The sequence below is a fragment of the Crocodylus siamensis genome, chromosome 12 (assembly GCF_052110815.1).
Source record: "Crocodylus siamensis isolate JL-2025a chromosome 12, ASM5211081v1, whole genome shotgun sequence".
In the NCBI taxonomy this organism is placed as follows: domain Eukaryota; kingdom Metazoa; phylum Chordata; order Crocodylia; family Crocodylidae; genus Crocodylus; species Crocodylus siamensis.
Window position 1 is genome coordinate 22,795,393 of NC_143406.1, and position 23,488 is coordinate 22,818,880.

General features: G+C 44.4%; 1 protein-coding gene across 4 annotated transcripts in view; it reads right to left on the reverse strand.

Annotated features, from left to right (window-relative positions):
- Positions 1 to 232: 232 nt before the first annotated feature.
- ADCY9 (adenylate cyclase 9) overlaps positions 233 to 23,488 on the reverse strand; it is a 190,364-nt gene continuing 167,108 nt past the window's right edge. For 2 of the 4 annotated variants that reach the window (XM_090023387.1, XM_090023386.1), the window contains exons 10-11: positions 22,767 to 22,895; positions 233 to 5,967 (exon numbers count right to left, since the gene is read on the reverse strand). In XM_090023387.1, coding sequence (XP_089879513.1) covers positions 4,776 to 5,967; positions 22,767 to 22,895 — 1,321 coding nt within the window. In that variant the 3' untranslated portion in view covers positions 233 to 4,775. The remainder of the gene's footprint in view (positions 5,968 to 22,766; positions 22,896 to 23,488) is intronic. The other 2 variants (XM_090023389.1, XM_090023388.1) reach the window with 1 other exon arrangement.

Here is a 23,488-nt window from a genome sequence, read left to right on the forward strand (position 1 = left end):
ATATATTCTTCATAAAGAGAATGCAATAACCAACTGAACAATTTTGATGTGATGTTGTTCTATAACTGCAGAAAAGCAGCTCAAAGTGAGGTAAGGAATAAAAAGGATAGGAAATCAACAGTACAGAAGTAAAATCGTTCCCGGACAAATTAGCATTAACAAAAGAACACGGCAAATAAATCCTATTAAACAAGGGAGTCCAGTTAGAGACTAAAACAGTAGTGAAGCCTGGTTGGAGCAAAAAAGTTCTTTATGAATACAGGATCTGGCACCAAAGAAATTAAAATACTGCTGTTAAAATAGAAAATATAATTCAATGCTGGGGGGAAATGCCCCTCCACATATCCTTTCATGCATAATACAGAAGATTGCAGCTGAAAGGGGAGAAAACAGAAAATCTTGAAACCAGGCAAAAATCTTAGACAAAAATTCGATAAGGTTACAACCAACTTCATGCATGCATATTTATAATCTCTCACTGGTACTTTTTGCACATGCTTTGCAACAGACCAAAATAAAGACATCAACTATTTAAGAACAATCATTCACCTTCCGTATTTTACATGGGAGCAGCATATGATAGTTGACATTTGTCCTGACATTGTAAATCATTTGAAAATTCAGTATCAAAGGAAGTTAAGGAAACAAATTTAAGTTATGCGATTTTAAAATACGAAAGTTTACAGGCATCCTAAAAGACTTTCCTCAATCCAGTGATAAGTCTTCACACACTTGGAAGTGTAGTTTATTTTTGCTAATATTTCTTTTTCTCTTTCCTCACAGATCCCTCTTTTCTATAGTGAACCATGCCCAGATTCAGAGGTAATGCTTTCTGTGAAGCTCTGTCAGTGTTGGCAAATTAGTGTTAAACAAAAGGAGAGTGACAGATGTGGTTGTTTAGCCCTTTTCTACAACTCCATCAACCTGTCTCTATCCTATGCCATCTCAAAGCCCCATTAAATTTCAAGGTTAGGTCTGGACTAAGACTATTAGGGGGAAAGCAGGAGCTGCTGACTAGCAGCTAGCATCTTTAGCACTAGCTGCACTGAATAAGGAGCCAATCAGTTTTGTCTTACAGACCAACTGTATCAGCTCACCGGAAAGGTTGCATCTTCCTCCACTGTCTAAAATCTAACACCACTCAAAAGAGACTGATGGCTGAAGAACAACATCCAGGCTTGAAAACATTTAACAACCTTTTTTTTCTTGGTGATTCTGCAGTAATCTGCCTTAACTCATTTTAAAATATAGAAAAGAGAAAACAAGGCACTAACTTTTTTGTAATATCCATTTAAGGTTACATGGCCAAAAAAAGAATTTTTACATTATTTATGTTTCTTTTAAAACTATGGTGCAAAGAGCAGATCAGACACGAAGTATTCTGTAAAAATCTTTTATACTAACCTACTGCAAGCAAATGTGCAACATGGACTGTCTTTTGGCTCTGAGGAACAGAGACAGTTTTTAAGGACATCCACAGATCCCTTATTTATGCAAGGACTGGCACAACTTTTCAAAGGCACAAATGAGAGTTTGGTATGCACCTCCTACTGACTTCAACAGAAGGACCCTTAGCTGTCCTTTGAACCTTAAAAATTCTCATCTATTAAAACTATTTCAGGGATAGCTTTATTTCTGAATTGCATACAAAAATTCAAGATCTCTGAGATGAAGAAGTGAAGGTGCTGTCATTTTCATGGCAATAAGCTAACAGAGGTACACTATTCACAGACATTAAATTTTGAAGCCAAATAATGTTAGCTGCACTTAATCCAGATATTATCACTACACAGAACAAATCCAGCGCAAGAACAGAGAACATCTCGTTTTCAGAGCCCAGACATATTTCTGTCCTCAGCCATTTTACTTGCATAATGGCACAAGAAAAGGTGGCCATGATACTACTAAGTTATGCAACCATTTCAGTACTCTGATGTTACCAGAACACTAACAATACACATGTGGTAAAACACAGTGACTAACCACTGGCTTTATTCATTTTGTAAGCCTTTGTACTGAAAAATAATTGCTGTAATAATTAAAAACAGGTTCTCTCAGTGGCAGGTCCTATTCCAATCCCTGGACTACACTGTTCCCTTGCATCTAGTTTCAGTATGCATATCTCCTGTAGATGCAAGATCATGATGGGTAGAAGTATAATAATTGCATGGTATTTGAAGTTAGAAATAAGACATGGTCACAGCTCGATGGCTCAGCTGCTAACACTGCTAAAATTAACTTCCATTTAATACCGGTAATACGAGTAATACCATTTAATCACTGGACCTACCTAGGCCATCAAAATCAGAAAGAATAAATGGGGTGAAAAAGGGATGTAGCAACTTCAAGAGACATACTCTGGCATGTAAACAATCTCGGGCAATGCCAACTTCTCCACTAGGAGAAAAGCAACAGTTTAAGAAACTGAAATAAAAATTCTGAAGAGGATTCTAGGAGTATGTCTCAGAGTGCATTACACTCATCTTAAAGGTACACAGAAGAAAAAAAGAGACAAAATGTATAGTCACTGACAATGAAGGATGTTATGCACCTTCACACTGAGAAACCCCCCCCGCAAAACTATGACACTATTGCTTGGCAGCAACTATCAAAATCAGGCATAAAGTATTCTCTGTATGAGGGTGGAAGTTAAATGCCCAGTATAGGTTTTTTGATGTTGTTCATTGCTGGAAGTTTTAACACTACAGTCATGTTAAATAGCTACCATGGCAACCAAGGATTTTTGAAACATAAGAAGAGCTGTTATTGTAACAAGAGTATATAGAATAAGAAGCTGGCACTAAAGTTGGACTGCAGATAGCATCTCAAACAGCTAAGCGAGAGCTTGGGCTCTTTTTATGATTTTAACACTAGAGTCACATTAGGAACAAAAAGTAGCGAGTGTAAATATATTATGGTTTCCGTGTTAAATCACTTCTTCACACTGAAGATGGAAAGTTAATTTAAAAATATGAACATGCAGGCAGAACAGCTCTGCATTTCCCCATGTCACCATATTTACCACAGCCAGTGAATTTATTTGGGGATAAATGTTATTTGATGCAGCTAGTATTTGTCTAAATTGAACTTTACAATGTTTAATGTTATCCAAAGTGGGTCATTCAGTTAATAAAAATAGAAATAAGTGTTCTAAACTATGGAAGAGGAAAACAGGAGACTAGACAGTTACCTTGCTGGGGTCACCTGACCCTCAGTTATCTTTCCTGCTTGGTGCAGGGAGCTGGACCCAATGATCTTCTGAGGTCCCGGCCTTACAATCTAGTAATCTAAGCCCCCTACCCTGCAATTGCTCTGTGCAGACAGACCCTATGTCCACACAGATGCTCACTGATGTCATTTTCTGCAGACTCCAGGGTCTGCAACACAAAGTCTGTTGTAGGATTAGTATATTCTTGTGCTTATCAGCTCATGACAACGAGACTCCATCCTGATTCCTGCATGGGAAGCATTATATTTCCTGCTTCAAAAGCAAAGTATAGGGGCAAATTCTGAAAAATATTGTACAGCACCATTAATTTGGTTCAGGAGGGAAGCTAGGTTTTATCAGAATAAGCCTACATTTGGAGTCTTTAATGGTCTCACCAGTTTTGAAACAAACATTTCCCAGGTAACATCCTCAGAGTGGTTGGTAGTTTGAAGGCTGAAACACTAATGGATATCTAATTACTTTTCATTACACTAATTACCACCCCTGTTAATCCTAAAACCTTCTCAAAAACAAAATGAAAAGAAATAGAATTATAAATAAATAAATAAATACATTGTAACCCCAGAACTTTTATATGTTCTCTCTGAAACTAGACCAGCTTTAGGAGATATCAGCTTGACCTAGAATCTCACAAATTCCAATGGGGTAGGGGGCAAAATGAAAATACCTGAGACTTGGATTGTAGACATTTTAACAGTAATTTGTTTGCTTTTGGAACCCTATCCTGAGAGCTGGTGAAGTCAAAACCCTTCTTCCATACCCACATAGCAATGACCATAGGATGTAAGGAAAGCAATATATCCAAAGCACACAATGACACCTACATTTGATCAAAGCAATTGTAAAGGAGAGTGAAGTTAACAGCAGCTGACTGGCTTGCTGTGTCCAAACACTGAGCCACTGTGGAACTCAACTCTTTCTCCAGCCCAACACAAAGCAAAATTTTGTCATCCCCTCTTCCAGCCTTAAACTCCTGTGAATCTGTGAAAAACATCCTCATGTGGTACATTACTGGCACTTTTTATCTCAGTCTCATATGGTAGATACACATACATTCTGTCTGTGTATTTACACAGAAAAGGTCTGATAAGAGTAAAATATTATTCATACAGATATAAAAAACCCAAGGAGTTGCATTATCCAAAAAAAGTGTTTTGCAGGAAATAATAATAAAAATGCTATCTTAACCACAACTTTTTTTTTTTTAAATTAGAGAGATCCAAAACTATAATTTTACTTGGGGCTTCTGTACCTTGATAGGGAGTTCGATGGAGTATATCTGAAGGCACTTAATATTCTCCTCTCAGCTAAAAGATGTTTACACAGGGAGCTGGGGAGTTTGGGGAGAGGGTTAAGGGGCATGGAGGAAAGATGGATGAAAATGAGCCCTGAAGAACTGTGATCTACACAGCATCAGGTGCAGAAAGGAAAACAAACGTACAACCCAGGCATTGAGAATGTCTTTCTTCAAAAAAGAAAACAGCCAACTGCAAATGTCTTTGTGTTTCTATGGACAGAGCACATCATGCAGCTCTCTGCCACTGCATCATACACTCTTAGAGATATTTAACTTTGTCAGTTCATTTGCCTCCTCAGTTCCTGTGTCCTCACAGTTATTTTTCTCTATAGCTTTTCCAAACCTGCACCTGTCTTCTGCTTTCACTGAATCTTTTTGGAGCCTTTTGGAGGAAGGAAGCATGTCCTTGGGTTCTGAGCTGTTATCTGAGCTACGAGATATCTTGTCAGAATTCTGTACAGAAGGCACCAGATTAGCAATCTCGTCGGTTGGAGACCGCCCGATGCTGCCATCCACTTGAACTCGAATGTCTGGAGATATAGACAACTGGTGATGTGGCACAATCCCATTGTCCATGCATTTTGGATAAAGGTATGTCTTCATTTGACCCTTCCCCTTCACATTGACTGTCCCCCTATAATCAAAGTCATACCCCATCTTGTTTAGGACACGGTAGCTCTCTTCACTCACCTGTATCCGGCACTCCACTCCAGTAGTGTCCATCCTGCTAGCAATGTTAACGGTATCACCCCAAATGTCATATAACAACTTGGTGGTGCCAATAACCCCAGCAGTGAGAGGGCCATGGTTAAAGCCAATACGAAGTTTAAAATTAAACCAGAGCATGTTGTTGTTGAAGTCATCTACCACTCTCATCATTTCTTTGGCAAATTCAAACAGGGTTTGCAAATGTCCGTGTGGATGATTGTTATCCTGAGACTGAGAGGTATTTAGTCCTGAAGCTGCCATGTATGTTGCCCCAATTGTTTTGATTTTCTCAATGCTGCTGTAATGTGGTTTGCTCAGCAGTTCATCAAAGTCCCCGATCAGTTCATTCAGGACACGATAGCACTCCTTGCCTCCCTCATAGTTCTCTTCATAGAACTCACTGAAGTTCACAATACTAGCAAAAATTACTCCACCGCTGTCATGGTTTTTGGAGTAACTCTGGGAGACCTTCAACTGCTCTGCCACATGATATGGAATAATATTCCTTAACAACCAGTCAGCCTGATCCCTCATGCTCTGTATTTTGGTACGATGAAGATCAGCTTCTACATCTCCATGGTAGAGAAGGCGGTAACTGACTTCAAACTCCCGATTCAGAAACCAAACCATAAGAAGCAAAAGAAAGAAAACCAGTATTACTTCCTGACCAATCAGGTCTGCTGGCTTCTTTGTATCATTTGGCTCTGAACTATTGCACGCATTCTTCTTGGAACTGCAGTAGGGGAAAAGAACAGAAACAAAAAATAATGTACATTTTTAATGTACAGGTTCTTGATTTAGCTGCATCATTAAAAAAAATCCTTTACTAAAAATAAATTGAAGAAGCATTATTTTGCATACTTAATTATAACACTTTTCGATTTAATTTTCTATTAACCAAACCCATGTTGTGGAACACTCCTGTCTTAAATTTCATCACTATTAATTTAAAGGGACACTGCTGTGTTTGGTAGACTTAGAAGCTGCCCAAATTTTACAGCAGTTCCATTTTATTATTTTTAAAATTATATTTTATGTATAAATAACTTTACTTGTTATATTATTTAAAACATATATTTTATGTATGTATAACTTAGTATTTTGTTGTATTTAACATGAAATTTTGCTTCCTAGATTTGGAAAACAAGATTTTACAACTGATAACAGAACACTGCTGCTTCAAGGCTCTCTTTATGTTTCCCCAAAGGCCTGAAAAATTATATAAACCTTGCAGTAGGCATTTCAGATCAATCTACTGGGACTCTGTAGGAAAATAATTCCAAAGCTGATGGTATTTTTTAGAGAGCATTTTGTCGTCTTCCTGAAAAATCGGAGGATGTGGTCAGGTCATAACTTGAATTAGGAATAAGCTTGTTATGGGGAAAAAGGAAATTTTTCAAGAAGCCAGGACTGAACCTTCGGTGCTTGTCTAGATCAAGGTCAATATTTTGGACCTCATCCACAATTAATGGCAGCATATGCAGATTATAAAACCTTGTTATAAAATGCTGCCTGTGTCAAGGAGCTCTTAAATAAGTCGGCTGCTGCAAACTGAACCAGATTAACCCTCTCACTGGCATCAGGGTATCATCCATTCAATTTGGGAAGACCATTTATAAACACAACACACAAGTGCACTTCCTGAAACTAGGCTGTAATACATACTAGAAATTCCAAGACTTACTAACAGAGTTACTTAATCACAACCTTTTTTAGTAAACTTACCTCAGACCAGAGGTTTCCTCAGAGACAGGAAACTGGACACAGTTATCCAAAACAAAAACAGGGTTTTCTGACCAGAGGCCTCACAGAAGGCGTCTCCTTGAAAACACCTGCAACCCTAGTTTCCTAAAAATGATGGTAGCCTATCTCCACCCAGACTAGACTCAGTGGCTGTATCTAAATGAGACACTGACTGCGCCATCATTGCTGTGCAGCAGGGGTATGTGAAGCAGGCGCTATTCAATTTGGATTTGGCCCGAATCAGGTCAGTGATCGATTCGTTGATTCAAATCGCTGTCCCTGATTCGATTCGGCCAAATCCAAATTTGAAGACTCAATGCTGATTTGGAGAATCAGTGATTTGGATGTAGACACAGCTTTGGAAGTTTTTTCTGCATACCTTGAGGTAGCAGGCGCAGCTCATGAACTCTGCAACTCAGAAGTGTGGGGGGGGCCCTCCATGTGCTCGGTGGCAAACCCAGAAGTGGACCAGAAGTGTTTCTGATCCACTTCTGGGTCTGCCAGGAAGCTGGAGGGACCCCCTGTGTCTTCCTGGCTCAGCAATTGGCCTCAGGGGGACCCCGGGTGCCCACCCCAGGAGGTACCATTCACTGAGCTGAGGAGTTGTGGTCCCCCTGTGCGCTTCCTGGCAGACCCAGAAGTGGACCAGAAATGCTTCTGGTCCACTTCTGGGTCTGCTGCTGAGCGTGCTGGGGGGCCCCCCATGCTTCTGTGGGACACTCCATTCAACCGAGCATCGCAGCATTCACCTGCCTGCTACCTAGAGGTACACAGAAAAAACATTTAAAGCTGTCTCTATGTCCGAATCTCCAAATCAATTCAGAGGGTTTCAATTTGATTCTGAGAAATTAAAGGGCCCTCTGATTCGATTCAGATTCAGAGATTCAGCCACTGAATTGGGCCAAGTCTCCTCCCAATTGAACCAGGAACCGAAGCTTTGCACAGGCCTACTGTGCAGTAGCATCACCAAATGGCTTTTTCATGATGCTGCCTGTGCAGTAGCCCAAAACTACTGTGCAGCATCGCATCATACTTTCTGCCATGTGATGCTACTGCATGGTAGTTATGGGCTACTGCACAGTCAGTATCTTGTGTAGATGCGGCCAGTGTCTCCAATGCCTTTCTCTAAAAGGCATGCAAATTTTAAGCACAAGGGTGCACATAGATGTGCTCATTACATTCTAACTAGAATGTGTTGGAGCGGACTCAATTAACCAAGTCCGCTATAGATTTCATAGACATTAGGGCTGGAAGGGACCTCAGAAGATCATTGAGTCCAGCCCCCCGCCCAAAGGACAGGAAGTCAGCTGGGGTCATAGGATCTCAGCAAGATAAGCATCCAATGTGATCTTGAAGGTGCTCAATATAGGTGCTTGAACCACCTCCAATGAAAGGCTGTTCCAGACCTTGGGGGCTCAGACAGTAAAGAAATTTTTCCTTATGTCCAGCTGAAAGGATCTTGCAGGAATTTATAACTGTTCAACCTCGTCATCCAAACAAACGTTCCCCCAGATACTGGTGGTCACCCCTGATAAACCTATAGGTGGCCATCAGATCACCCCTGAGCCTACGCTTTTCCATAGTTTCTAGGGTCAGAAGGGACCTGAGCTGATCATCGAGTCCGACCCCCTGCCATGGCAGGAAAGAGTACTGGGGTCAAACGACCCCAGCAAGGTGACTGTCTAGCCTTGTCTTAAAGACTGCCAGGGTAGGAGCCAGCACCACTTCTCTTGGAAGTTGGTTCCAGATCCTAGCCACCCTGACAGTGAAGTAGCGCTTCCTGATATCCAGCCTAAATTTACCCTCTGCCAGCTTGTGACCATTATTCCTAGTCACTCCTGATAGTGCTCGGGGGAACAGGGACTCCCCCAATGCCTACTGGTCCCCTCTGACTAGTTTGTAACAGGCCACTAGATCCCCCATCAGCCTTCTCTTGTGGAGGCTGAACAAGTTCAGGTCCTGTAGCCTCTCCTTGTAGGGCCTGCCCTGCTGCCCCTGATCATGCGAGTGGCCCTCCTCTGGACCCACTCCATGTTGTCCACATCCCTCCTGAAGTGCGGCGCCCAGAACTGGATGCAGTACTCCAGCTGCGGCCTGACCAGTGCCGCATAGAGGGGGAGCATCACCTCCTTGGACCTGCTTGAGATGCATCTGTGGAAGCATGACAAGGTGCGGTTGGCCTTCCTGACTGCATCCCCACACTCCCAGCCTATACGCATCTTGGCATCAATGATGACTCCAAGATCCTTTTCTGACTCTGCACTGACCAGAAGGGAGTTCCCCAGCCTATAGGTATGGTGCTGGTTCTTCCTCCCCAGGTGCATCACCTTGCACTTGTCAGTGTTGAATCCCATCCTAGGCTCATCCACCCACCCCTGTAACTTGTCTAGGTCCGATTGCAGGCTATTCCTTCCTTCTAGCATACCCACATCCTCCCACATCTTAGTGTCATCAGCAAATTTGAACAGGGTGCTTTTTACCCCCTCGTCCAAGTCACTGATGAAGATGTTGAACAGTGCGGGCCCGAGGATTGAGCCCTGCAGAACACCCCTGCCCACATCCCTCCAGGTCAAAAATGACCCATCCACCACCACTCTCTGGGTGCGGCCCTCTAGCCAGCTGGTGACCCATTTGACTGTGTGGGTGTTGACACCACAGCCCCCCAGTTCCTTAATGAGAACAGGGTGAGAGACAGTGTCAAAGCCTTCCAAAAGTCCAGGAAAACTATGTCCACTGCTACCACTGCACCATAGGATTTGGTGATCTGGTCATAGAAGGCCACCAGGTTGGTCTGACAGGACCTGCCGCTAATGAACCCGTGTTGGTTGCCCCTAAGCATAATCTCCCCTGCTGGCCCCTCGTGGACATGTGCCAGAATAATTCTCTCAAAAAGCTTGCCCAGGATTGAGGTAAGACTAACTGGCCTATAGTTTCCCAGGTCCTACTTCCTCCCCTTTTTGAAGATAGGAACCACACTGGTCCTCTTCCAGTCCTCTGGCACCACACCAGAGCACCATGAGTGCATGTAAAGCCGTGCCAGGGGTCCCACAATGACCTCAGCTAATTCTCTCATTACCCGACGGTGGAGATAGTCCAGACCAGCTGACTTGAATACATCCAGTGGCTCCAGAAGTTCCCTAACTAGTTCCTCACTAACCCTTGGCCTAGATGTGCCTCCCCTGGGGTCTGAAGGGGGGCCCAGAGGGAGGGTGGTTGTTCCGGTCTCTGCTCAGGAAAATGGAGGCAAAGAAATCGTTAAATATGTAAACTTTGTCATCTGGTGTGACGAACAAATTTCCTAACGTGTCCTGCAGGGGCCCCAAATTATCCGGAACCTTCTTTTTGCCCCCTATGTATGTATTTAAAGAGCCCCATGGCTCTCGCCTGTTGTCGTAAGGTCTCTTTTTCCTGACCTCTGATCATGCGCGTGGCTCTTCTCTGGACTCTCTCAAGCTTCTCCACATCCTGTTTGAATTGTGGAGCCCAAAACTGGACACAATACTCCAGCTGTGGCCTCACCAAGGCCAAATGCAAGGGGAGAATGACGTCCCAGGATTTGCTTGATAAGCATCTATGGATGCAAGCCAGCATTTTGGTTGCTTTACTAGCCGCAGCATCGCATTGCAGGCTCATGTTTATCTTGTGCTCAATGATGAAACCCAAGTCTCTTTCTTCTGTAGTGCTAGCCAGTGTAGCACTGCCGAGCCTATAAACATGCTGCGGGTTTTTCTTCCCAAGGTGGAGAACCTTGCATTTTTTGGTGTTAAACACCATCAGGTTCTCATCCACCCATTTGTTGAGCCTGTCCAGGTCAGCCTGGATCACCCGCCTGTCTTCTGGTGTGGATGCTTTGCCCCCACGTTTGGTGTCATCGGCGAACTTGGCCAGTTCGCTTCTGACTCCAATGTCCGTATCATTAATGAAGATGTAGAATAATATGGGTCCAAGGACAGAGCCTTGGGGGACCCCACTGGTCACAGGGCACTATGATGATTGACTTCCATCAATTACTACCCTATGGGTCCGACCATGGAGCCAATTTCCCAGCCAGCGGATCATGGTGGACCCAAGGCCACGCCAGTTTCGCCAAGAGGTGATCACGGGATACCAGATCGAAGGTTTTTTTGAAGTCAAGAAATATGACATCAATCTCTTCTCCCTTGTCCAGGTGATAGGTTACCTGGTTGTAGAAGGAAATGAGATTGGTCAAGCAAGACCTACCCGCAACAAACCCATGCTGGCTATCCCTTAGGATGTTGGTGTCTGCCAGTCCATTAAGGATAGCCTCTTTAATAAACTTTTATAAGATCTTCCCTGGGATAGAAGTCAGGCTGATGGGCCTATAGTTAGCCAGATCCACTGTCCTTCCTTTCTTGAAGATAGGCACCACATTGGCCTTCTTTCAGTCTTCAGGCACTACACCAGAGCACCAGGAGTTTTCACAGATCCATGCCAGAGGCTGGGCTATGATGCTCACCAGCTCCTTGAGTACCCTGGGGTTACCCCAGGGCCAGCTGACTTGAAGGTATCCAGCTTTTCAAGGTATTCCTTCATGAGGTATTCCTTCGCAAGGTCAGCATTAATGGAGGGCAGGGGACCTACTTGACCTGGACCTCCCTGTCCCATAGCGGGCATGGACGTCCCATGGGACTGACGAAAGACCAACGCAAAGTACCGATTTAATAGCTTGCCTTTTTCCTAGGCGTCAGTTGTCAGTTGCCCCATCTGGTTCAGCAGGGGTCCAATGTTGCCCTTGCTTTTCCTCTGGCTCCCCACATATCTGAAAAAGGACGCTTTATTGTCCTTGATGCTTGAAGCTAGTTGGAGTTCAGTTGCAGCCTTGGCTTTCCTGGTTTGCTCCGTGCAGAACCGGACCACTGCAGAATAATCCTCCTTGGAGGTGAATCCCATCCTCCATCCTTACTTTTTCACCTCAGGAGGTCTGCTAGATCCCCGGAGAGCCGGGGGGGCTGCTATGCCCTCTTGCTGCCTTTCCTCCAAGATGGAATAGAATTAGCTTGTGCACTGAAGATCACTCCCTTGAGGAGCAACCACTCTTCTTGAACTCCCATCTCCCTGGGGTCATGCTCCCTTAGGGCCTGGCTGACAAGCCTCCTGAGCTTGTCAAAGTCAGCTCAGCTTTCCTGAAGTCAAGGACCTCTGTGTTGCTGACTGACTTGCCAGCTTTACGGCGGATGGTGAAGGTGATCAGCTCATGATCATTGTCACCCAGCTTCCCATCGATCACTAGGTCGCCGATTAGGTCACCCCCAGTATCCAATACCAGGTCGAGCAGCGCTTTACCTCTCGTTGGCCCATAGACTTCTTGAGCCAGGTAGAGGTCATCCACGCATGAGAGGAAGCTTTGCGACCGCTCAGATTTTGCTGAGTGATCCTCTCACAAGATGTCTGGGTAATTGAAGTCACCCATGACAACCGTGCTCCTGGAGCATGCGGCCTCAGCCAGTTCCCGGGCAAACTCCTGGTCAAGCTCTTGACTTCGGGTGGGAGGTCTGTAGTAGACTCCCACTGCTGTGTCCCCTGTGCTGTGTTCCCCATGGATTTTAACCCAGAGGGTCTCCAGTTGTCAACTCTGGTCGCCTACATCAGCTTGCAGGGATGCGTAGCTTTCCTTAACATAGAGAGCTACACCACCGCCCCTTTTATCTACACGATCCCTCCTGTAGAGGGTATAGCCATCTATAGCCATGGTCCAGTCATGGGTGGAGTCCCACCAGGTCTCTGTTATCTCTATGACATCATAATTATTTGCATTAAGCAGGGGGACGAGCTCCTCCTGCTTGTTCCCCAAGCTCCTAGCATTTGTGTACAGGCAGGCAAGTGTCCCCTTGGGGGCTGCCTTGCTCACAGATAGTACCAGGGCTGTGGCAGGGTAGGCTCCCTTAAGTGCTTTGGCCTGCTGGCTTTGCAAGGGTTGCTCAGTGGGCCAGCAGTGGCGGTAGTCCTCCCATCCCCCAGGTGGCTTAATTTAAAGCCCGGTGGAGCAGGTCAGCCAATCTGGCTGAGAAGAGCCTCTTCCCTAGGGGAGAGAGGTGGAGGCCATCTCTTCCCAGCAGCTCGCTGCTTCTCTTGCAAAGAACGGGCTGTGGTCATGGAAGCCAAAACCTTCCCTTTGACACCAGCGCTGCAGTCTTTGCTTGACTACGTAGATCCTCCTCTCCCGCCTCAGCCCATACCCCGAGACTGGGGGGATCGACGAGAACACCACCTGTGCCCCAGACCCTTTAGCCCCACTCCCAAATCCCTGTAGTACCTCATGACCCAGCTGGGAGCGCTCTGAGCCGTGTCACTGGTGCCCACATGAATAAGGAGCATGGGATAGTGGTCTGTGGGCTGGAGGAGCTTAGGGATCCTCCTATGTTTTAATCAGAATGCTTTAGTGTTCACTGTCATATGTACTAAGCCTCTGCATATTTCAAAATGGCCACAGGGCACTTTATTTAAATCTCATCAGTTGAGCTTTAGATAAATCATCCTGTGGCTATTTTGAAACATACAGGGGCTTAATACATGTGATGGTGAGCCATTTTAATTACAGCAGCTGTTTGGGAACCGCTCTAATTGAAACAGCCCCCTCTCCTCACTCCTGAGCATGTGTATAGGCAGCCGAAGATTGTAATCCCAAAGCCCCTTTCGAACACAAATATAGGATAGAGGCTGGAGGTTGATCAAAGATGACTTTTAGTTTGTCTCCACAACATCCTTCATATCCATCAAGGGGACGCTTCCATTTCACAAACCAAATGAGGAAATATTCAGTCATGTTACAGGTGTAATTTCTAGTTGCAGCTATCTACCCAACAATACCAGATCTAGACTGGGCAGGATTCAGGAGATGTACCAAAAATATATATGGCACACTACCACAGTTACCATGGTACAGCTCTCCCCTCCATCATTCCTTGTACAGGTGAGACATTGAAAACAGGTGCCTTTGTTACTGTCTGTATTTCCATCCAAATCTCCAATCACATTAGAGGCACAATCCACTGGAAAATGTTCAGTGTGGCCCTGCACATGCATACATACCTAGGATCATTACAGTCACAGGACAGAAGGGCTGGAAGGGACCTTATGAGCCCATCTAGTCTAGCCCTCTGCTCAAGGCAGGATCACTGCAGAGGTAACAGAATAGCTACCTGCACATAGCTAGCATTTTTTGCATTTATTCAGCTAAAAAGATATTTAGATTCTTGAAGGGGAAATGCTGTTCCCCTGATCATATATGAAAATCTGTCTGAGAATCACTGAAACTCTTCAAGCATCTGCTAGACTTTATGGAAACAAGAGAGATTGTTTCGGAGGTACAGAAGTGAATATTTCCATCGGAATCTGGCTAAGGAAGTACAGCATTATGTTATGTCTCTTTTAGGGCTGATATTTCCCTATTTAATATTCTTCAAGCCATATTTTAGCCAAGCTTAATTGTACAGTAGACTGTTTAACATGTTTTAGAATCCACACGGAAGTGGAAAAGTTATGAAGTTATACTAGGCAAATAAAGCCTTTCACATTATAGCACTGTTTGAACACGAGACACAAGTATGAAGCAGCATAATTATTAATGATTCAGTCAGACCTTGTGAATTGTCAATTTTGGCATCACTAGCAACTTCTGACTGATATATTTTTGAAACTGTTGTGGTAGATCAGACATTGGAAAATAAGTCATACAATACCAGAAAGGGCAGGGAAAGCCTAGAGGTCAGTGCATCAAGTTTCTTAAATAGGATTTCCTAATTTTGGTTGTTCCTGTCAAAATCAGGTTTTCATTTTTCTCTCTTTACCTAATTGACTAATACGGGACTCAAAGACAAGGAGATGGTCATTCATTCTCTCTAAAGAAGATTTCAGTCCCAGGAATGGAATAAGCATTCTTTAAAAAGCCTGAGAGTCCCTGGTTCTGTAATTTGATACCAGCTAGAACTTCATTCTGATTTGCTTCAAATAGGTGATAAATCACATCACCTAGGGAGGAAGGATGTGGTGGAACACCTTGGAACAAGATTTCCTGACTGAAGGATACATAAACGTGATTCAGGAAGTCTGTAGTGACCCTGAATATCTCTGCCAGATGGACTAATTTCAGTGACAAAAAAAGCTTGTGCAGAGCATTCTTCAAGAATTCTTACTTTAACTTCTCCTACATAAACAGAATATGAAAGAACAACCCTGTCTTGATGGATAGCAACATAACTAAGGGGGGGATGACTGGGGCACCAGCTCTGGGTGCCATCTGTGGTGGACGGGGAGGGGAAGGGGGAGGGAGAGGAGGGTGCAAAAATAGCAGCCACTGTGCTGTTTGCCTGGCTGATGTGCAAAAAAATCTCAGGAGTATACTGAAAGAGGAAATTCATTAGACACACAATCCACTGGAAAATATGACTTCTGTCTGAATATACTGGAGCCACTATGGTGAGGGTAAGACATACTACAGCTCCAAGAAACTAATAAAAAAATCCCTCTGTTCCTTTCCCATTTATTTATGTTGTATAGTTGACAACACTTTATTTTGCATGCCTTCAGCAAAAACTGTATGTTATGATTTTATTACATTATACATAATTTTACTGTCCATTTTATTGTAGTTTTAGCAAAAGCTGTAAATAAACTGAGACTAGAAGATACCACTTTATGTGCAATTGGGTAGCAAGGGAGAAACTCACTAGCTGAGAAAACCCTTACAAGCCTCAACCAAGCAAGATAAAAGCTTTCAGATATTTTACAGGAGCTTTTAAGAATTTCAAGACCATTAAACCTGTTTACTCTTCAAGAGAGTAAACTTCCTTACTAGGAAATGGAGTTTTTAAAATTGGTTGATTTAAATCTTAAACTGACAGGACTACTTTAAAACAAACAATTGAAGCAATCGTTGAAGTGCTAGCTGGCACAAAGGCCTGAGAAAGAACTTGGCATCTTTATCCAGACTGTGCGCTGAATATAGTACACATGAGAGTTCCTGAGATGGAGTCAAGAGGTTTTCCTTTGGCTCAATCATAAGTCCTAAATATCACAACATAATTTTTTTTTTCTTATAAAAGAGCCTTTTGGAAAGACATTTTCCCTATGAGCCAGTAATCTCAGTTTAGAATTGGATTTTTCTCTCTACATAAAACAGATGTATAATGGCTGTGTTTTTTAGAAGAATGAAAAGGGTGAACAATGAGAAAAGGAGGGAAGATCAAACAGCTGTGCAATGGAATTTGATGGTTCATGTAGAATCTGAGACAATGTAAATGGGATTCTGCCATGAGTATGAGATGCTAAATATCTGGGAAAGATGAAGAGAGAACTTGTGAACAATTCTGTTCCATACTTTAATGTGAGCACAGAACATAAATCAATTTCAAATTATATTTGGATGGAGACGGTGAAGTGAAATTAGAGGCATTTTTTAAAACTATATAGTAGGTTTGAGTCTTACATCTCAAATGACCTGTTCCTTTTAGGAACTATGAGCAGTTGAGTAAAAATATATTCCAACTACTCTGAGGCAGGAGAAATGATTAAAAAGCTGAGTATTTCATAGCTAGAAGATATACTGTTTGACAACATGACTTTTGAAGTGGCACAAGAAGTGGAATACCTTATACTGAAAGGTCATGATGCAAATTCTATATTTTGATTTAACTACAGTACTCCTTTGCAAAAAGCCAGTTCTCTGGGGAGCTTCCATCTGAGACTCCAAATAGTAGCTCTTACTGATGACTGACAAGGATGTCTGGGGACAAGTCTATCCCAACCATGCAACTGGTCCAATAATCACCCACAAACATCCTTGCCTCTCACATATTTCCTGGACCATCACAACTATTAATAGCACTCCAACACTACCAGCTCTTACGGATACAAATCTCCATAAAATCTTGGACAGGTAAGCCAAATGGGACTCAAAACATACTGCTTATAGATCTGTTGCATGACCTTAGTTATTTCCACAATAAAACATTTTCCAGAAAAACACAGGAAAATCCTGCGTGTTAAGTAAGAATGGTGTCTGGATTTTATGACATAGACAATGATAAACTTTGCTAAGCAGTGTGGCCTTGAGTATGTTTAATTACAATCAGTGTATCATAAAACTTTCCAAACTTGCTTTAAACCAGGTTGTTTGGGTACAGGTAGCTGTCTATTTGCAGCAATGCAGAGTTTAAACTGCTACCAGATTAGAGAGATACGAGATTAGTTTATGTTATACTACAGTCACTGCTCTATGTGCATGTTCTCAGCTTCTTACTGAACCATTAGCTTCCCTCAACTTGGAGAGAAAGTAATTCCTATAAATACAAAATGCTTGACCTTAGAAACGATATTATTTAAAAAAGGTGGAAAGAAAAGTACAATTGTAGGTCTGTGGACATAGTTCTAATTCACAATTCTGTTTTAATCCCAGAACATAACAAAGAAAGAATTTTGCCAATTTAGGGTCTTTACAAAGTTTCACATCTTCAGAGCAGGTAAATTTGCATTTTTTGCAAGCTTAATATTGCATCAATGTAGTTCCCATATTTTATTGGAAAAAGACTGCCAATTAAGAATTATGCATTAATGCTGGTACACATTATGGAGGAAGAGTATATTCTGTATTTACTCAGATATCACCCTTACCTTTCCCCCACAAAATTAACCTTCTAAAACTGAAGTGCATGTCTGTCTTAAGTGGGGAAGCTGATTTGTCTGCCCAAAACACGCATGGAGATGCTTTAAGATGACTGCTACTTCTTTTCCCTCTCTTCCCTCCAGCAGCTGCATGGAGAGAGGGGCAGAGTCCAAAAGGGGCAGATCCAGGGTGCAGTTGCACCTGGCTCCACCCAAAGTTTAAAACCAGCTGCCCAGCAGCAGCAGTAGCTTTTCTATTCCAGCAGTGCTGAGGAAGTCAATAGACTTCATGATTCTTTATAACCTATCTGATGTATGGTAATTGCTTTCCACAGGTGTTAATGTTCCCATCCTCTTTGTAATTGTCTTTATGTTCCACTAATCAAACTATCTTTTCTTTGGCAATGTTTTGCTTCTCCTGTTTCACAGCCCTGCAGGTTGTTCTTAGTTCTTTTCAAATCACAGATCTGCCCCCAGTGTCCAGTCTTTAGTAGCAGCTATGGTTGCAGCTTGTGGCAAAGCAGCCATGATCTGCTGACAATTCAAACCATGTGAAAGGGTTAAACCTGTAACTTTTGTCTGAAAAGGAAAGGGAGGGTAAGTGAGCTGAAGATTAGGCTCTACCCATGCTCTATGCAGCCACAACTCTGGCAAAATCTCCCCCAACCCCTTTTATTCTGCCTTCCCCAAGACAAGGTGCATGTCTTCTTTGGGTGCCATGTGGTATTTGAAAAAATATTGTGGGGCATATGTATACATAAATAGGTATGTATAGACATACATACATACATACATATGGTGGTTCTTACTTTAACTTCTCCTACACTAAAGTTAAAGTAAGGACCACTATATATATGTATGTATGTATGTACGTACATATGTGCGACAGGGGCAAGCTTTCACACTCAGTGCAAGCACCGGTCTGCCTCCCGTCTATGGGCCAGCTGCCCACCTCATTTGTCTGCAATGCCTTGATGTAATAATATGAGGATGTTAATCAGTCAGGAGACTGCCCATTTTGAACCCAGATATTTAGGGGGGTATCCGCAGCTCTGTCCCACCTCTACACTGCAGCCCAAGCCTTGGAAATAGCATCCCAGGCAGCTAAACTCAGCTGTACCCTTTACCCATTAGCTGTGGTCCCTTCCCTGGGACCTTCAGCTCCCCCTTAGGCTCCATCCCCGTCTCAGGCCAGTTGGGATCCTGAGCCTCTTGCTCTCAGGGCATCCCTCATGGTGGGCCCCTGGCCCTTTTGACCCCTCTCTGGGTCCTGGCTCTGGCATGTATCAGTCAGGTAACTTGGGTCAGGTCTAAGCTACTTGCCTGCTCACTGGGTTGCTTGACCCTGTAGCGTCACTCACAACAAGCTCAGGCACTTCAAGAAGCTTAACTGCCCTTCCCTGCATTATGTAACCCATCCAAGCTGGGGGCTGAGGTTAATGTGCCCTGACCCGCCTTCCACTGGGGAGGTGATCACTCCTGGCATTTACATGGGGACTGTTGCACCACCAGCAGCCTCACCAGGCTTTCCTGCCCCAGCAGGGTGCAGTTTTAGGTAAGTCCCAGGACCAGTGAGGCCTCCAAGCCATCCCCATAGCCTCATCCTTACCTCAAATGTGTTCCTGGCAGAGCTCAGCAGAGAGGTGTTTCTCCTCTGCTGGCTGATCACAAACTGCCCTCAGCTTAGGGGCCTGGGTCTTAAAATCATCAGGCACCTGCTCTTCCTTGGCACAGTCCTTAAAGTGGCAGGCATTACCAGTGCCCTGCCACAGTACGCATATGTATATAACTATGTATATACATTCACATATGTAGACACAAACACATATGTATATATTTTAATCCAAAGAATCATTTAGAAAAAAATTACAGAGAGTTTTCCCGATACATTTAAAATGTGACTGCAGTTTGGTATCTGACTTTTTTTCCTCGTTATTTATATTTTATAATTATTTATAAAATATTTATATCTTTAGGCTAGGGCTTGCAAGAAAGGCTGAGGGAACCCAATGACTATCTTTCACAGCCTTCTAGTGGGACTTGAGCCCCTAATTTTATTAGACACCCTTGAAAATGCCAGACTTATTCTCTGTTTATAGCCTTATTTAATCCAGAACAAATTAAACATTACAATTCTGGAAGAAAAATATTTTTTATAGTAGAATAATTATTCTGGCTACTAACTTTGTTATTAAGGACTCTGACAATGTAAAAATATTCACTGCAATTACGTCATACTTGCAAAACGGGTTTTTTAAGGTTATTAGCAGCCTGTGAGGTTTTCTAATATCTGCAGCATTTAGGTATCTGCTACTTAAGTGAGCTGGTCATTGGTAATTTTAAGCAACAGAAAGTACCTTGCTGATTTTATGAATAAATAAGTCAATGAAAACTGTAATGGAGGATGGCATGACATTACTTCCCAGAAATCCAACTGCCTTAGAATTTTCTGATTTACATACGGTTTGCTTTAATGACTTAGCTCATATGTTCTCAGCCCAAACCTTCCAAGTAGTCTGGCTTTTCTAAACTTAGAACATTAAACTTAAAACATTAAAGAAAAGAAAGGTATTTAATAAATCACACATACAAACAGCTGGAGCTCTAAGTACGAAGAGGTCAGGCTTTTACTGATATCTTGTTTTGGACCAACTGTATAGTTGGAATTGCTTCTGGACAAGCTTTTGGTCATCAGGGCTAAGTATAGGCAGTCAAAAAGCCTGAGGCTGAATTGATTCAATCTTTACAGGTTAGTATAAGGTGCACAGACTGAACCGATAAGCAAGTGAACAACAGCCATTCATGTTTGATTCTGGAAATGCAGCCACATGTCTGCAGTGGCCCAGGCCAGAAGCCAGGGTGCACTAGAGAACACCTCCCTTCTAGGCTGGAGCAGATAGCTTGGGCCAAGGCTAGCCCACCCACCCTGTCAAGGGGGTTTGCAAGGGAGATAAAGCATTCTGGGTTGCTGGGGGACTGTGAATTAACTTGAATCTGGAGGGATCTGGGACAGAAGTTTAATGAACCAATTTAACCTAAATCAAGTAAGTCTGATACTACATCCATCCAGGTTTATCTTAAACTGGTTTCAGCCACTTTGAAAGCAGTTTATGTGCACTGAAATGCTGTTATGTTACAGATCTGAATTGGCTTCTAATCACTTGTACTGGTTTATGTGTAATTGTTATCCCCTACCCAGGTGCCCTTCCTCAAGCTTCTCAGGACCTGAGGAAGCACACGATGTCCAAACATTGTCCAGCAGCTCTCCCAACTATACAATTGGTTTAATAAAAGATATCACAAAAAAGTTTGGCCTCTTGGACATTTCTTGGACCACCATAGCTACAACAACACTCCAACCCTATCAAGTGTGAGGACCTTTTTCACTGCTTTAAAAGAAAAGGCGGGGGGCGGGGGTGGAGGGGAGACACAGACGGGACTGCTATTTGGTTAACCTAATATCAACTGTTAAAATATAACTGCTACATCTATTGATCCTGTCCCAGTACAAGTTAGCTAAAGCACTGTACAGGCAGTCCTTGACTTACAACTTTTTGAATTACAATGAACGTCAATTGTGCTGTTTATAAACTGACACCCTGTTTTGACATTCTGACATGGGCTTCAACTTTATGACGATCAATACAGCTGCATCCAGCTAGTAAGTCTGTTGTGGTGGAAGGGGAGGGGGACAGGAAGAGGTGTGTGTGGAGGTGGAAGATTAAGGCTCCTGCAGTGAAGGAGGGACCGAGGCTGGGGCAAGCACTGCCCAGCTGGGGCAGGGTGGGCACGGAACTGAGCTGCAGCTCATCAGGGGGGTGCGGGGAGGGATGGGGTGGTGGTTCCTGCCGGTGCGTGCTGCTCATCTGGTGGCTTGTCTGGCAGTTCCCACCGCTTGTCCGGGAGGGCATGGGGGGTGGGTGTGTGCCTCTGGATGTGCAGGGGTGGGTGGGGCGGGCAGGGCCAGAGCTGCACCGTGTTGCGGTCCAGGCAGGTGGCGGGGGCTATGGCAAATTTTTGGGTGGCTGCAGCCTCCCCATAGTCTCCACTCCACCGCCTGCCCTGTCCCAATCTGGGGGCATATGCCTCTCCATGCCCTCCCGCCGCTCACCCAGCTGGGGCAGGGCAAGCGTAGGACAAAGCCATGGCTCGCCCAGGGTTGCTGGGAGGGAGGGGTGCCTCCTGCCACCATGTGCCGCTTGTCTGGATGCAGCACATCAGTTCCATTCTGTGCCTGCCCCGCCCTGGCAGGGCGAGCAGCAGGAGGGCATAGCCCCCACTCCCAGCGCTGCTGCTGCCAGCATGGAGGGCAGCCTGGTGCAGACCTGACCTTGCCCACTCTAGAGGCACCCCCCACCCCCATGTCCCCCTGGACAAGCAGCAGGAGCAGCCGCGGGAACTGCTGGACAAGCTGCCAGATGAGAAGCACGCAGCGCAAGGAGCCGCCGCCCTTCCCTCCCTGTGCCCCTCTGATGAGCCACAGCTCAGTCCTGCACCTGCCCAGCCCCAGCCCTGGTTCTGGCCCCAGCCCTTGCCCCCCAATGCCCTCTCCTCCCCTCTCCCTTCCACCACAATAGACTTACCAGCTGGATGCAGCTGTATTGAGCACTGTAAAGGAACCAATCCCCCCACTTATAACACTGTTCCTATGGGAAAACCAGACTGTTCCTATGGGAAAACAAAACAGCCCTGGGTCCTGGCAGCACCTGCTGCTCTAGACCCACTGCTGCTGCTGCTCTAGACCCACTCCCCACTTCCCCACCTACTGGCTAGCCTGTCTCCTCCCCTGCCACCAGGCCCATGGCGCCTGGGCTTGGGATGTGAGGGGCTCCCGGCTGACTGGGATGCAGAGCTAGTAGGGCCCCTGCCCTCTCTCCAGGGGACCACGCCAGGGAGGCACCCCGAGGCAGGCCCCCACACGCATTTCCTGTGCCTTGAGTGTGTCCTTGGTGAAAGGGTCCTGGGTATGGGTGTCTGACCCACTATACCCTGCTGCTGATGATCAACATGGTGCTCCAAGTGCACCCAAGAACCTGGCCTGGGACTGAGTTTTGATGGTGCAGTGGGCAAGCCCATGCTTCCACGTAATGTTCGCAGCCTGGAGTGGTACCTGTGCCTATGTTATGTGAGGGAAGGGAGGGGCAGCCCTCCTCCCGGTGTAGGGCTTACCAGGTGGGTGTGGCAGGCGTGCCCGGTGGCCAGAGTCCGTTCCCACTGGTGATGAGGATGTGCGGCTCCACTGTCCTGGGGTGCAGGGGCTTGGAGCTGATGGCTGTAAAAGCTAGGAAAGAAAACTTCCTACACCAAAGACAGTGGCTGGGCAAAATTGGATTGTGGTGACAAGACAAGAAAAATCAAGTCTCCACTAATGGTTGCAACCCATTAGGCGTAAAGAAAGTGGAGCTTGCAGCACCCAATACTAGACTATGATAACAATCATACTGAAGGCCAGGGCAAGAGTGGACGAGGATGGTGAGAGCACTATTGAGAAGAACAAACATTGCTCCACTGTTTGAGTTACATAAGCTTCAACCCTCTACCAAACCCAAGTCTAAAAATAAGAATGAAGGTTCCTGTAAAAGGAAAAAATTGTTGGCAGAGACCTGACACACTCATCACATGTATATATCCAAGCTAAGAGAGCAAGAGAGAAAGGCTGAGCTAGTGTAACTAGAAGGGAAGAAAACTATATATGCAATGCAACTGAACTAGCAACTAAAGAAGACAAAAGACTAAATATACATTTCAAGCAAAACCTGTAAAAGGTCCAGTGGATACAGGAAAGATGTCCTCTGCGTGACAAAAAAATGTATGCCTCACTAAACACATCCTCGTATTTTTCAAAACAGGCGTCCAATGCCTAACGTATCAATCATTCAGTGTCTGTCTGG